Source organism: Aphelocoma coerulescens, chromosome 3 (assembly GCF_041296385.1).
Source record: "Aphelocoma coerulescens isolate FSJ_1873_10779 chromosome 3, UR_Acoe_1.0, whole genome shotgun sequence".
Lineage (NCBI taxonomy): Eukaryota > Metazoa > Chordata > Aves > Passeriformes > Corvidae > Aphelocoma > Aphelocoma coerulescens.
Window position 1 is genome coordinate 48,865,970 of NC_091016.1, and position 16,328 is coordinate 48,882,297.

The 16,328-nt window shown below is 38.3% G+C and overlaps 1 protein-coding gene across 24 annotated transcripts in view; it reads left to right on the plus strand.

Annotated features, from left to right (window-relative positions):
• The window catches only part of AFDN (afadin, adherens junction formation factor), a 119,652-nt gene that overhangs the window by 93,867 nt on the left and 9,457 nt on the right, over positions 1 to 16,328 (plus strand). For 10 of the 24 annotated variants that reach the window (XR_011149853.1, XM_069010167.1, XM_069010177.1 and 7 more), the window contains 9 exons: positions 1,842 to 1,907; positions 2,879 to 2,952; positions 3,455 to 3,573; positions 4,570 to 4,764; positions 5,033 to 5,124; positions 5,555 to 5,743; positions 8,379 to 9,401; positions 11,217 to 11,252; positions 15,762 to 15,896. Coding sequence is in view for 23 of the 24 variants with exons in the window: in XM_069010167.1 (XP_068866268.1) it covers positions 1,842 to 1,907; positions 2,879 to 2,952; positions 3,455 to 3,573; positions 4,570 to 4,764; positions 5,033 to 5,124; positions 5,555 to 5,743; positions 8,379 to 9,401; positions 11,217 to 11,252; positions 15,762 to 15,896 (1,929 nt within the window). In the remaining variant the exon portion in view is untranslated. The remainder of the gene's footprint in view (positions 1 to 1,841; positions 1,908 to 2,878; positions 2,953 to 3,454; positions 3,574 to 4,569; positions 4,765 to 5,032; positions 5,125 to 5,554; positions 5,744 to 8,378; positions 9,402 to 11,216; positions 11,253 to 15,761; positions 15,897 to 16,328) is intronic. The other 14 variants (XM_069010172.1, XM_069010178.1, XM_069010186.1 and 11 more) reach the window with 3 other exon arrangements.

Below are 16,328 nucleotides of genomic sequence, written 5' to 3' on the forward strand. Positions count from 1 at the left end.
TGGTTTTGACTTACTTGATGGATCTTCTATTTGGTACATTTAGTTACGTTATCGTTTGTCCTTTTTTTTGGAACGCTTATGCACATGTTGAACAGCACATTCATTTAGGGCTCCTCTGCAAACTTCCATTCCTTGTGAAAACTAACAACTTTCGATCCATTATGGAACCCGTTATTAATACACAAGGAGAAGTTCTTTCTCGCTGCATGTCACCTTGAAGTCTTGAAGAACTCCTGCTAAAAGATCTTGCATTGTCCATATTGGAAGTCTAGGTGTTCAGCTAGATCATCCTTCCTCATGTACATCTTGGTTGCTTGAGGGGAAAAAAAAAAGAGATTTGTGAAGTATGATTTCATTTTCCAGTACATTTATCTAGCTGTCTTCTGACTTGTGTTTCTCATAACTTTAGACAATTTTTCTGGTATAAAGTTATTCTGCAGCTACTTCAGTGTTTCTTTAGAGCTCTTAAAAAAACAGAAAGCAACTAAATTCTTTTAATTGTCTTTATATTCTTCGTAGACAAAGAAAGTATCAGTATCTCAGTTATTTTTTGTATTTTTTTCCTTTTTATCCTTAAGTATGGCTTAAACAGTTATTATGAAAAATTTGGACACGTAGAATGTAATCTGGAATCATAAGGCTTGAAAGAATTCTTTTTCTGTGGCTTTTGTGTAAACATTTGGGATTAACCTAAGATTTAATGAAAATAGGTCTTTCACTTGGCTTAGAAAACTATGTCTGTATAACACTAGCTTTGAATAATCTTCACCTTGATTCTTATTTTACTTTATTATAACAATGGGAGCAATGCATGCTTTTGCTGCCAAAAGAAAAGAGTTGAAAAGGCGGGGGGGAGGGAAAGGAGGAAGCTGTATGTTCAATATCAAAGCAACTTGGGGGCTTATTTTAGAAAAACAGTGTTACAGTTAAGACTGTGCTCTGTTGAAAATGTACTTGGCACTCTCCTAAGTGACTTGCAAAGTAAAACAACACCATTTGCTGCAGTAGATAAATGACAAGTAATAGTCTTACATTATAAGAGACGATTTAAAGGTTTGTGATACTAACATTTGGACTGATTCGTGTGGTGTCTTGTACATTGGAGCATGTGGATGACACAACAGCATGGCTTGAATAGATGCTTTCATTCTTGTATCTTGGTATCCTTTAGTTGTCTTGCAATAAGTTCACTGTTAACAGTCCTTTCAAAATGTAGCAGAACACTTTTGAGAGAGATGTTTTATGAACAAAATTGCATGGTTTTGCAGTAGACTTAAATATTGACTCTGTCAATTCTAAAATACTTGCATCTGCTTTACTTGTTTATGTAAAGCTTGAGACATTCTTTGTTCCTTTACACTGGCTCCTTTACAGTCCTAATGAATGTTAAAAACATTTCTATTCCTTTTTCCTGTAATCTGCAATTTACCTTGTTTCACTGGGGCACAGTGCACTCTTTTGAAACATAATACAAAGAGGTATAAAATAACAACATGAGTGTAAAAGTTTAAATAAGTATTTATTATTAGAAGGAGGCTAGAACACAATACTAAAGTATAAGTTTTAGTTAATGTATTTTCTTTCTTATTCAGACTTGCATTAAGACCAAATATTCTTTGCTTCTAACAAAGCTTGCAGTTTTGATAGGCCTAATATTAAATTTTTCATATGACTTTAATTGAATGTAACTCTTCACTGTATAATTGGTTTTTCTCCAGTTTGAAAATATATAAAAGTCATGAGAAAGTTGAGGTTTACTTAGCCATGTAAAATTCAGATTAAAGTTCGTGGAGTGCTTAAGAGATCAGATACAAATTAATTTAATGCCTCTTTCTCTGTAGGGTGCTGGTCAAGACAAACTTGGAATATATGTCAAGTCTGTTGTGAAAGGAGGTGCTGCAGATGTGGTTAGTAATGTTCTTAAACATCAGATTTCAAAAGGTAGAAAGAGCCTTTGGAAATGCTTTAAAATCCTTTGTTTACTATTGTTATGATCCAGTTTTAAGGTTCTTAGAAATGCCTCTGCCCGAATTAAGGTGCAAACGAGACCATATGCCAGTGACAACAGTAAGAGGTTTTTTTGATTGTAAATATGAGAGAGAGAGAGAGAGAGAAAGAAAGGAAGAAAGAAGTAGAAGATAGTTGGGGGGAGCAGAAAGAGTGACAGGGACAGAATAATGAAAATATCACCACTCTGTGGATCCCAACAATATTTGTTGATCCTCTGCAGCTGCTCTCTCGGTGGTGAAGGTCCCCCCGGAAGGCACAGAGTCCCATGGGTGTACATGCTCAGGCTGGGTGGGCACGTCCGGCCATGTCCCCCTGGGGTGGGGTCAGTCTCTCACGGCAGACTCTGGGTCTGTTGCACCACGTGCAGCCCTGTGGGGCCAAGCCTCTCACATGAAAGTCCCATGGATGTGCCCTGTGGGTCTGGGGGTTCCACAGCTGGGCCAGTTTGTGTAATTGGAGGATGGGTGTTCATTGCCTCTCACCAGAGGTTGCACCATGCACCCAAAACCTCCTCCTCCCCATCAGTTGGGGGGAGTCTGTGTAAACCTGGCTTCTGTGAGCTGTGCTCTCCCCCCACCCCAAACTCACCCGGGATAGTTGCAGCTGGTGGCTTTGGCCTTTTGTGGATGCACACCTTTCCCTCAGCTTGAGGTGATTGAACAATGGGTTTCCCTTTATCTAATCAACAGTTTGACTTTCAGTTCAAAGTCCCACTCTTCAGGGAGGCTTCTTCAGTTGTAGCTTCTTTATAATGAGCAAAACTTTATATCAATGGTTGAGGCATGAACTATTTTGTGTGAATGATAGTTTCAATTGAGATCATGTTAGCATTGGTGTATGATTTTTCTTCTCTTGAATACGTATTTAGGATGGTCGTCTGGCTGCAGGGGATCAGTTGCTTAGTGTGGATGGTCGAAGTTTGGTGGGCCTGTCCCAGGAAAGGTACGGAATGCTTTCCTTGGTTGTTTTTATGGGAAGAAAATATTAGCTTAATAGTGTACTGAAGAGGAGAGAAGCTAATTTTTTTTACACTTGAGGCTTTGTCTTGTCTTTTGATAACTGCCTGTGAATAACCTTAGTAACAAATTCAACTGTTTGTACTATTTTTCCCTTCTTTTCATACAAAACGGGTTATCTGTATAGAAGAGATTGTATCATACATTTGGGTTTTGGTTTTGAACAATTTTTTTTTACCTCTAATTTTAAATATTTTGGCTTTTGACCTCTAAAGCAGAAACTGGGAATAAATAGTACTTGCCAGTAGGTGCTGTCTGTACGCATAAGCCTATTTTCTTGTCGTAGTCTTGGAATTTTTTTCAATGTGATTTTAAGTACTAGTCAGAAAAAGGGTGCTTTGTTAAGCAACAGATTACTGATAATAAGGGTAACAAGTAATACAGTGCCTAATTTAATTTTGTTTTATTTGCTCCACCTTTTATTGCAGGGCAGCAGAACTTATGACTAGGACAGGTTCTGTAGTAACACTAGAAGTAGCAAAACAAGGAGCAATTTACCATGGTCTGGCAACCCTGCTTAATCAGCCATCCCCAATGATGCAAAGAGGTAAAGATACTAATATTATTGATGTTAATAACAGCTTTGTGCGTTTGCTTTCTGCATTTATAAGAATGCAGAAAATAAAATAATTTACAGTCTCTTACCAAGTATTACCATAATATTAAATCAGAAAAGAAATATAATTGCACAGAAAAACAAAAATTTCTTTTCTCATCAGAAGTTTGTCTGGCTTTAGATACCACTTGAAATTTCCCTAGTCTAATAATTAATAAATCCTTTGCACACGTACCTTTCAAAACTTAATTATGTGTTTAAACACAATTCTGATTTGAATTAACTTTTTCTGTCCCTTTCATAAGAGCTTCTCTCCTCCCACAGTATGTCTTCCATGTAATCACAGAGTGCAGTGTAATTAGTAGGAGAGAAATAAATGGAAACAAAAGCCCTGGAATATATTTGCCATGGAATTTTATTTTTTTTTTTTTAACTAGACATGTTGAAATGTATCTCCTTAAGTTTCTGTGTCTGATCATAAGAAGTTCTTGGATGTTTCTCCAGTGTTACATTTTATCATCCTACTTCAGTAGGATACTAACAAAAGACATATTAAAGTCCAATATAAAACAATATTTTATAGGAAATAATTTTGTCAATGAAGACATTTTTTACATACAGGGTAGTACCACAGTATAGAAAAGAATGGGTTAAAAGAACAAATCCTTATTATCCCAGTTCACAACATCATCCCAGATGCCATATGCTTCAGTCATCCAGACCTTTCAGTATAACACATTTGGCTTTTCCAAATAATGTGGTACCTTGTCAGAAGTTCTTTTGAAGAATACAGATTGAAGGAATTCTGTATATTTGATACAGGATTGGGATTACATATTTGAAGAAGTAAAGATTTTTAAACCTAGTATTTGCTTTACTGGGAACTTAATTTTTAAATATAAGCTCAGGGTAGCTCTGGTTTGAAAAAAAAAATAGGCTAGACAGTAGTTAAGTGAAAGGGAGAAACTACATATCCAACTGTTACAGTTTCTGACCGCCGTGGCTCAGGTAAACCCCGACCAAAGAGTGAAGGTTTTGAGCTGTATAACAACTCCACACAAAATGGATCACCTGAGAGTCCTCAGCTGCCATGGACGGAGTACAGTGAACCAAAGAAGCTGCCAGGGGATGACAGATTGATGAAGAACAGAGCCGATCATCGTTCCAGTCCCAATGTAGCAAGTAAGAAAAACTGTCCTTCTTTTGGGGATAGATGTTTCCTCCAGTAGTTTTAGAGGCTGTTGTATTCAAAAGGGGGTGATTGTTTTTAAAAATGTATTATCTTTAAAATACCCGTGTAGTGGTAACATTTGGAGCAAGCCTCTTGCTAGAACTACTTAAAGAAAAAATAATGGTTTTTTTGTGAATATTGTTACTTTATTAAGTCTTTATTAACTTCTGTAAATTATTATTAACAGTCTTGTAAATGCTTCCTTTAACTTTCCAACAGATCAGCCTCCAAGCCCTGGGGGAAAGAATGCTTATGCATCTGGAACTACCACCAAAATAACCTCAGTCTCTACTGGAAATCTTTGTACAGAGGTCAGAAGTGGCAAGCAAAATGCTGGCTATTAAACTTTTTCTATAAATTAGTGTCAGTGTGCTTGACTCAAACCAGTGTCTTACTGAACTGACCACAGTGCTGGCGCTTGTGACTGGGTGGGGTTTTGCTTATTACAGCTAATGAGAGGTTGAGACAGTTTTCAAGGATTTCATTAAATTTTGTTCATGAAGTTGTCCTTGTGATTTCTTAGGTTTGTACAATATTGCATACTCGCTTTGAGACCATAAAAACATGAGTCATAGCCACAGTTACATTTGATTCTAGGCAGCCTCATTATCTCCTGTCCCAGATGAGTAATGCTCTTATGGGCCAAAAGAAAGTATTTGAAAAATGCATGTTTAGAACAATCTTCCATACAGATCTATGTGATTAGAGAATTCTACCTTACTTTCTTTCTCCCTTTTTCAGGAACAGATTCTGCCACCACGACCTGAAGCTTATCCCATCCCAACACAGACCTATACTAGAGAATATTTCACATTCCCAGCGTCAAAGTCCCAGGATCGAATGGGTCCAGCTCAGAGTCAGTGGCCAAATTATGAAGAAAAGCCACAGATCCAGGCAGAAAGTAATCATTCTATCAATACTACCATGCAGGTGAGAAGTAATTCTTTTCAGCATAAGGAAACAAACCAGAAAGAAGCTGCTTGCTTTCCACTCCCAGACTGCTAGAGACTTTTTTCAGAATAGTCAGCTCTTTATAGGTATGCCATAGATGGGAACAACTATACTTTTGCCAAGATGGGCTTGGGTTCAGGATCCCTATGCCTTTTTTTTCTTTTTTTTCTCATTTTGCCTTTTTCCCCCCCCTTTCTTTCACAGAATTTATGTTACCATGTTCTGCAGACCTGTTATCTAGGATATTTTAATGCCCTGTTAGAGGTAATGGGGTCTAAGTGGTAGTACGGTTTGTCTTGTAAAATATTTTGTGGTTTTCTGAAAATCAAACTAAATCTTCCATTCTTCCAAGAAGGTTTATGTGGAAAAATGTTTGCCTGAAGGGTGTGTTAAGTGATAAAGTGAAGTATTAAAATTGAAATAGAACAGTACTTTGAGAGCTATCCAAGGTCTTCACTAAAACACATTCCCTGCTTCCAGTTAAAAAGAAATAAATTTCAAGTTGTATCTATTATCAAAGTGTAGCTGTATCTTGACATGAAATGAATTTACAATCATTGTATTTTTAGAAATTCAGAAATAGTGTTGTTTTGTTCCTGTTAATGAGAACTTCACTCAAATCCATACAGGAAATTAAACGTAGATCTAAATCTAGTTACTGGATGATCTTTTTCTCTAATCCACCAGACTTGAAAATACAGAGAGCTTTTTTTTTTTCTGTTATTTCTTAATTAGTGATAAGAGCAGAGCCTTACACCAGGCTTACATTTTACTTTTGGAAAAAGTGTCATGTAAATTATCTTGAGATTCTATCCAAGTAAGCCAAGTAAGAATTGTTTGTTGGTTACTCACACATACATGGGCAAGCAAATTCAGTAAAAGGTTGCCTTTTTTTTTTTTTTTTTGTTTTAGTATCATAGAGATTAAATCCTAATTATTTGGCCTGTAAAAAAAAAAAAAAAGATGTTTTGCTCAAATTTGGATGGTAGTTTTGAAGGGGAGTGCTGTAAGTTGAACGACTGTGGCAAGTAGATACAGAAGTATTTTGCTGAATTTCCATGCTTAACTCTTTCACATTTCATGATTTCATCTCACTTAATCTTAGCTGCATAGTTAAAATCTAGGTGCTCTCTGTCAGTGGTGGGAGAAGGGGAGGTGAGTGCCTCCAGAGAATGTTCCTACCCATTTGTCTTAACTGAATTTTATGATAATTGCTGCCTGGACATGCATCTCTCCCTGCTTAAGAAAACCTTAAGTGAGTATCTTAGATGAGGTGGTTAAAGCTGGTAAAGATGAAGCCCATCTATTAAAGTTGTTGACAGACACTGAATTGGAGCTATAAGCCTTAAGGCTGAGGGCAGTGCAGAAAAGCATTTTGGTAAAGCAAAATAGAAGCTTTAACTCCTTACATGCATTGAAAGCGTTCACAGTTTTTCCCTGCCATACAACAGTTCTTTTAAGTTGAAAATTAGAGGAAAACAGACTTTTTACAAAAAATAAAGAAATACGCTTTAATCTTTGCAGTGAGAGCTGGGCTTGTAAAAAAAGCTGCTAAAATGTGTGTCTTGTGTTCTGAAGGCATTAGCAAACTGTTGGGCTAGGTGCATCTTTACAGCAAATTTAACACAAATAACTGTGTGTTCAGCTCTGTTGGACTAATAGAGCATAAAAAATACACTTGTTCTTCTCAAAGAAGGCATTCTTTAGAGGTCATGGTTAAGGTCATTGATGGAGGAAAATAAAAGGAGTTTGCTTTGTTAGTCTTCTCTCAGTTGTTGATAATTGGTGCATTATGTGTTCAGTGCTTAGCAGTTCCTAACATTCAAAGTATGAATATTTGCTTCAAGAAAATCATTAACAGATTTAATAATCCTGGTTCTCATGGTCCAGTGTTCCTTTTCAGGTGGTTGTTCAGTGCGATGAGACCCTGGGGTTGTATAGAAAAAGATTTGGTGTTTGATGCACTAAAGTGACAAAAATCTCAGACCATTATACTCATGCTCCAGGAGCAGATAGAATTAGACTGCCTGCCTGGATTCTGTACCCTGAATGGCATTAGCAATGGGAGCTTCCTCTGGGGCATCTTTCCTGTTAATATGGAGGAGGGTGGGCAGAGGCACTCTTTTCTCTGTGTCTCTCTCTCTCTCTCTCTCTCTCTGCAGCCTTTCTGTTTGCTTTCCCAATAGGAAAGATGTTCAGTGAAGCCAGTTGAAGCTCAGTCAGTAATGGCAGAGCTGGTATGACTGAGCCTCTGCTCAGAGCTGCCAGGACTCTCATACTCACGTGGGGGGAGGGGGTGCCAGGGATAGTCCTGAGAAACTGTGCGAGCTGGGGAGTTTTTCAGCTTAAACTCTGTTTTGCATTCATTCTTCCTCCCAGTCCAGTTACCACGCAGTTCCCAAGAGCTTGCTAAGTCTTCCATCACTTGAATGAGTTAAGAAGACTGAGAACAGTATTTTATTTTTGGTTTTGGAAAACCTACTGGGCATGAAAATACTGAAACTCGTTAAAAGTAATTACCTTCAGTAATAAGAATGTGTTTTGTTAGCCATTTTCAAATCTGTTTTAATGTAGATGGACTCTAATGCACATGCCTTGTTCAATTTTTTTTCAGCGTGTCGCTCGTTCCCAGGAAGAGCTCAGAGATAAAGTTTTCCAGCCAGAGAGGAGTCGTTTGGAAGTTGTTATACGGAAGGATGTGGAGTACATCGATCGGAAGTCGGACAGCGATCAGTGGATGAATTCATCTGTGGATTCTAGCACATCTAGCCAGGAACACCTGAACCATTCCTCCAAACCAGTCTCGCCTGGTTCTTGTTTAACTAAAAGTGGACCTGGCCGTTGGAAAACTCCAGCCACTAGCCAGCCGACTCCAGTGGCCATTTCCCAGCCCATCAGAACAGATCTTCCCCCTCCACCACCACCTCCTCCAGTGCATTATGCTGCTGAATTTGATGAACTACAAATGGATTTGCCTCTGCCTCCCCCTCCTCCTCCAAATCAGATAGGAGCACAAGCATCCTCCCAGGTAGCTGCTGCTGAACGTAAAAAAAGAGAAGAGCATCAGAGGTGGTATGAAAAGGAAAAGGCACGTTTGGAAGAAGAACGAGAACGGAAACGTCGTGAGCAGGAGAGAAAACTGGGTCAAATGCGTTCTCAGCCACTAATTCCTGCTCAGCCTGTGGTTCCTCCCGTCTCCCTTCAACAAGTGAAATCAGAAAAACCCTCAACTTTGCAGAGGTCTCAAGAAACAGTTATTCGAGAGCTGCAGCCCCAACAGCAGCCACGGACTATTGAGCGGAGAGATCTGCAGTACATTACTATCAGCAAGGAAGAACTGTCCTCTGGTGATAGCCTCTCTCCAGATCCTTGGAAACGGGATGCTAAGGAGAAACTGGAGAAGCAGCAACAGATGCACATTGTGGACATGCTGAGTAAAGAGATTCAGGAACTTCAGAACAAGCCTGATCGTACAGCGGAAGACAACGACCGCCTCCGCAAACTCATGCTTGAGTGGCAGTTCCAAAAGCGACTGCAAGAATCAAAGCAGAAGGATGAAGATGACGATGAAGAGGAGGATGATGAGGTGGATACTATGCTCATCATGCAGCGACTGGAGGCAGAAAGAAGAGCAAGGGTAAAAGGGGATAATCTTTTCTAGAAAAAAAATATTGTAAATTTCTAGCTTGGTGGGGTTTCATGCTTTGAGTATTTTGATGTTCTCAGGGGGTAAAGGAGGATGACGCTTTCTTAAATGTCCTGAATTTTAAGATTAATAACTTAGAGTGGCTTCACCAGTTAAGTAATGTGTTACAAAAGTATCTAAGCTACCTTTTATAGCATACAATTTAGCAGTTGAATTTACTTTTCTGGTTTGGGGGAGAGAAAAGTTCCCTTTGGATAAAGTATTTTTGCCATGTACCTAGAGTATGGTTAGAAGGTAAAATATGGCAGAAATTTGCTTGCAGAAAGGTAAGAAAAAAAATATTTGAAATTAAGAAAGTCTGTAGGAGAATCAGAAATAAAAATAGTGTGATTTCTCCCTCCCCAGTGTATTTACCTTCAGAAGTTTTTATTTATAGTCTTGGGACACGAACACAGACACTGAATGCATACAGTTTCCAGGGAACAGTGAGCTGAACAGACATTCCAACTTGTTGGTCTGATTCAGCTGCTACCTCTACCTTTACCATCACCTGAGTGCTGACCCCAGCAGTGGTGGGAGCATTGGTTGAGCCATGTGGTTTTGGGTGGTGTAACAGCTAATACACCCTGTCTAGGGCTCCACCTCATGTATGTCTGGATTTTTCATGGTGTCCAGTTTAATTAGCATCTGACAAGGTTTGCTTACCTTAGATTCAGTTTTGTGAAAGCTCATAATACATGTAATAAGATAGTGCAACTGAATAGTATGATGCAATTTTTAATCCCTCTGGTGGTGGCTGTTGTCTCCCAAGACTGCTAAATCTACTGTTACTGAGGAAAAGTTTCTTTAAGAAAATCTGTTCTTTTCTGAATAACAGCATGGATTCCCAAGTTACATACCAATAGCTATGCTTTTCCAGGCTTAAAAGCTAGCTCTGTAATATGTTCAGTGTCTTCTGTGTGTTTGTCTTGAAAAGTTGACTTAATTCTGTGATAAGCAATGTTTAATTCCTGAGAAATGTTTGGACATGCTTGTTTTGACATTCAGAGATAGCTAGTGGCTTGAGTAGGATTTGAATTCAGGATTGTTTTGGCAGCTTCATTTCCTAAGTTACTCTCCTCATATTTGCTGCAGTCTGCATTGCTTTCCTTTTTTTCTTGTGCCTAACTTTATTACTGTGTAAAACAATAGATACCTCAAACTTGGAAACTGAAGAAGGGAAAAGCTAAATATATTTGGCAAACAGTTGCCCTAAAGTCCAGCATTGCTAACAGGCAATATGTGGCACGTAGACAGTTACCTATGGACATAAAAAATTCATGTAGAACTGCCATTTTAACAAACATTGTCTTTAAAATTTTACTGTAGCAAGGCTAAGAAAGCCATGTGTCATTAAAAAAAAGCCAGTTGTATTGCATAACAGTATTAGTCTTCTCTGCAAGTGCTGGCTTTAAAACACTATTTGTGCATAAAGTTCTTCCAGCTTTTTGTTACATTTTGAAACTAAAAAATAACACTTGTCTTGAACTGAATTCATGTGTGCATTTTGGTTACATTTCACTTTTAGAGATGCAGTTAAGTAGCATCTCTGCAGAACTACTGAGGTGTTGAATGAGTCAATACTGATAAAAATTTTGGATTATTTGTTTTCATTTCTGTATTTCAGGTTTATATCCATTCAGTTCCTTGTTCTAAAGCAGCCAACTAAACAAATAAAAGAAAATGCTTTTGAAATAGCGCAAGTCTAACCTATCTTTATTTACACTGTGCATCTTTCTTTTTTTTCCCTTTTCTTACTACCTGCAGCAGACTGCTGTGCCAGCAATCTCTGTTCTAGATTTGGTATGTTTGTTTCTTTCTCTTCAATATCTCTTTCCCATTTACTTATTAATAACAGCCCTATGCCCTTTGGATGATCATTTGGCATCTTTGGGTGTTCAAAGATCATTATGATACAGTAAGCAGTAAGTTAACTGCAAGCATGCATTTGAATGTTTTCAGATGTGGTGATTCCTTTCCCTGTGTTTCCTTCCTCTTAGATGTTGTGTTCTGCTTGCAGACTTGATTTGTTTGTTGCAGCAGTGATCTAATATAAAACTGTGTATCTGCTGTTTTGTGCAGTTTTGTTTGTAAAATCTTACTAATAACTTGGAATGAACAGGCTGTGAGGTAAGATTCCTTCCTTTCCCACCTGTGCAGGTTTTAGAAGAGCTCTAAGAGCACTGTTCTTTTCCAGTTTGAAGTGAAGTTGTACTGAGAGCCTAATAATACAGCATACTTTTTCAGCAAATACTGAAAAATACATACCCTGTTGTTTGCAGGTGTTATATGTGTTATCTTTTTTCATTAACATAAAAATGGATTGTAAACTCAGAAATTACTTCTGAACTGATATTTCCAAATTGGTTGCATAAACATGCCATCATTAAGGTACAATATAATTTCAGTTTCAATTGGTTAATACTATTCTCTTGCATCTGAAACATGACAGGCTTTCAAACTGGAGCAGTAATGGCTATGACTCCAGCTAATTCTGTATGTTATTGCACTCATTGGACATGGGGACATGGAAAAGGAGTTTTGTAGTCTTCTAGAGCAGAAATACATCCCCTTCAAAGTCATTTTGTGTATAAGCAGTGTACCAGTTTGAAAGACAGGTGAAAGACAGGTGCTTGCAAGTCCTTTTAGTAAAATTTAATTTGTGCTGCATGAAAAAACTGTCAGTGTTTTGGTTCAAAATATGGATTTGGATATTCAGCACTGCCTTATGAAAAAAAAAATCACCTTTTAAAATGCATACTTCAAGTAACTTATAAAATCTAAGGTGTTCAATTTTGTATCTGTGTGTTATGTGTGAGCATTAAGCAGTTTACAGCAGTGGAACAGGTAAAGCATTTCTCCTTTCTGAATTAATGGACAAGCCAGGAGTCATGGAGTTTTCAGACTTAGTATCTTATCAATATTTTCTTATTACTATGCCTATATTTTTTTGCTCAAACCTTGATCCCTGGAACTGCAGCTAGATAGATAAAGTACTTTTCCAAGCAGACTGCAAGCACCTGGATCTTTCTGCGACAGGAGGTTGGTGAAGGCAGACGGTATCATCAGCTTGAAAAATGGATTAGACAAATGCATAGACATCACACCTGCAAACAGCTACTCAGAGGATTACACAGGGCTGTACCAGCTGACATCTCTAGCAGTGAGCTAAATGCTGGGGGAATACTAGAAGAAAAGGCCAGGCTCATGTGCAGCTCTTCTTGCCAAGGTCGGAGACAGCAGAATACTGGGCTAGTTGGATGCATGGCCTAAATCAGTTGATGATTTATGATGTTTATAAATTTAGCTTTAAAAAAAGACAGCAAGCTAATTCTGAAACAGTTGAACACTACACCCAGCAAATACTGCTTTTTCATAATTTCATCATTTTCGTACCATTCACATGACTTTCCAGACATAAACTCATCTAAACAATGCCACTTCATATACCCAAGTAATTGCTACTTTGTTTTTTAAAAAAAAACCCCAAACCACACAACAAAACTTTCTCATGTTTGATGCTTTTTTTGTATGTCTAGGGTGAGCATTGGTGACAGCTGTTCTGCTAATTACAAGGCTGAAGGAAGGTGAAGAACAGTTAATGCATGAATTATCAGCTTAGCTACTGTTAGTTTTTTAAATTCCCCTGGCCACTATGAGATCTGACCCAGCTTTTCAGCTGTCATTAAATAAATAGGTATAAATTTAAAGTTCTCCTGGAACATCTTTTAGAGTGTTCTAAGCAGTGCTTGGAGAAATGAACTTTGAATCTGAGACTTCCTGTAACCCACTGGCCCCTTGACAAGGAGCAATAGCCTGGAAGAAAGGTGGGCTTCTTTGCCCTCCTAGGTGTAAAAGTGCTGCGAGTATATGTTGGCAATAGGGAGGCAAAGTTGCCTGGCTGAGCAAACAGTTGGCACTTTGCAATAGAGCTGGGTCAAAGCAGGGGAAAAGAATTGGTGCTTTGTGCTCAGCTGTTTTGCTCAGTTACAGCTGGGAGAATGCTCTTCTCCATCACTCTGGCTGTACTAATTAGTTGTTCTTCCCTGTTAAAATATAAACACGTGGCTTTGGAGGAGATGTGGAAGTAGAGTAAATTGGGTGAAAACATGACTTTTAAACAAGAGAAAAACTGATTGGGATAGAGAAGCATCCAATTAAAATACTCAACCTGGGGATTTTAGAGGCCTCTTACTAGAAATGGGACACAAAGCTGATTTTCCTTTGCATCTCGAAAATTTGGGATGAAGTTAGAATTGGGTACTGTTGTACACACAGAATTACAGACACAAATGCCTGCCAAGTGCTCTGGCATGCCTCATCATTCCACGGCTCCCTGCCTTGGTCTGGGAATGCCCTGAAGTAGAAACTAGTTACTGATCATAAAGAAATGAAATGGAATCTCTTAATAGTTGCTGTATTCTCACTTCTGCCTTCCATATAATTTTTAGCCATTTTCCTATAGGTATTATTTTTACAGTAGCCTCTGACCTGGATACAGTTGTCTTTGCAATTCTTATGATTCAGATGTTAACAACAGTTCCTGGGTGGGCAGCTTGGTCGCTTTTGCCTTCTTTAGTTAAGGTCAGAAGACAACTAAACAAACCAGTCCTACTTTCTCTTTGATTTAGTTGGAAATTCTTTCTTGTTTAAATGCTTTTGAATAGGAATATTTGCTGCTAAGCAGTAAAGCATCCATGCCATAACCTGGGAGCAGTAACTGCCATGTTCAGGGTGTTTTTCTAAATGTAGTTTCGACAGGAATTTTCCTGTATTTTCTCACCATTCAATTTTTGCTTGCCTTTTTTTCTTCCTTTTTTTTTTTTTTTTTTTTTTGTTAAGAGGAAATGACTTCTCTGGTATAAACTCTTGTGAATTACTAGCTGTCTTTCCTTTTGACAGTAATATTATCTCCTTTGCTAAAATAATGTCTTTCTAATAACTAAAACAAGAAATCTTAATCCAAGCAGGGAGTTGGTTAACTACCCTGTTCCCTGCTCTACAGTGCAAACTGAGCTTGATCTTTGTCATTTTTAGTTGGAATGACAAAGTTTTAGCCCTAAATAAGGGGAATTTATTCAGAGATGCTACTCTAGAGGTAGCATCCTCTAGAATAAATTCACCAAATTTGCGCCTAAATTAAATGAATTAATTTTGTTCTTTAGCTTTCATGTTCAAAAATAAACAGTGGGGGGAAGTAATTGTAAGAAAATCAGCCAAAAATGTTTAGACTTTTTTAAATTAATTAATTGGGGAAGAAGATACTGACATGAAGCTTGTCCTCACAAAGTCTATTAAGACTTAATTTCTCTTTCTCTCTTGTACTGCTTTGTGTCTTAAGGGTCTTTTTCTGTAAGTGAAATTGGATTGTAAAGTCAAATCCAGTAGAAAAGTATCCCTGTTACATGCAGTTGATAGCAAGATCAAATAATTTACTGATTTATACCAATAAGGATAAAAAAAAATTGTGTGGAGGGAAAAAAATGGCTTTAAAACATATGCTACCGTAAGAAATAACACAGCATGTAGTCCAGTTAATTCCTACTTCTATTGTTGTGCCAGTGAATATTCCTGTCCATCAGGGGCTTATATACAGTTAGCTTTAAAGAATCATGTAGAGTTTGGATTGTGCTCAGTTTTCCTATCTGTGCACTATCATACACATACATAAACCAGTACTGTTTGTTGGACGTGAGTTGTTCTTGTGAGCTGTTTAATCCCAGTAGTCAAAAGTTTTCTTTCCTTCACTCTCTGCTATTTCCAAAACACATCTGCTGCAGATACAGTGGGAGACTTTCTTCATCTTCTGAGACTATTTGCAGACTTGCTGAATGAGCCTGTTACTTTAAATGGATTGTCCCTTTGACTAATGAGTCGTGATTTTCTGGTGCTTAAATTCTAATCCGGAATGACAAAAACAATTGACTGTTGGAGCTGTGGACTGTTGGTTCCAAGTATTTAATTTCACTTTACTGTACCTATGAGACTATGGGTGTTGAAGCTCTTTGGAACGTGAGTCACCTCAGTCTTCTGCTAAGGGTTCAGATATGGCTGCTAAAAATGTCTCCTTGTGTACTTTGTGCTTTCATGTATGTAGTTCTGTGCGCCTCTCCTTTGCTTTTATTTTGCCCTTAGGGATTTGAGGCAAGCCAGTGTAACAAAGCTTTCTCTTAATGGCTGGAAATTATAGTGATGTATCTGTAGCATAGCATTTTCTACTGAATGAATTATTTTTAGATGCCAGTATTTGGTTACATTTTTCTGACCCATCTTGCCCATATGAGTGACCAATTAAAATTGTGTCTCTGTTAGTTACAGGATGAAGAACGCAGACGGCAGCAACAATTGGAAGAAATGCGGAAGCGAGAAGCAGAAGACAGGGCCAGGCAGGAAGAAGAGCGCCGACAGCAAGAGGAGGAGCGGACCAGGAGAGAGGCTGAAGAAAAGGTTGTGGTCTTCTGAGTGCCACAGGGGTTCTTGCAGGCCTTTCCTCTTCAGCCTGGCCACTATGAGCTCAGTGTTGGGTCAGCAGGGTTTAAACACAGTAGCTCTGGTGATAAGGGTCATGGGCCAAGGCTTCCGTTTGTCCCATCTAAACCAACAAGTAATTAAACACACAGCCTGTTCCTGCTGGCTGGAGTTGACTGGTATTGCAGAAATAGTACTGTGGGCTTACTGGCTGAAGGTTTTTATCAGTGGCAAGGCTCTTACCTTCAGAGCCTTTCTGAAAATTATGGAAGAAATCAGTTACCTCCTGTTTCCTTCCCTTCAGCTCCCAACATAACTTGCATACCTTCTTTATTATCATGGCTCAGTTAGTGGTGTTGGGTTTTCCTGTGTCCCAGAGATGGCACTTGAATATTTCTGTAGTATTTTTTA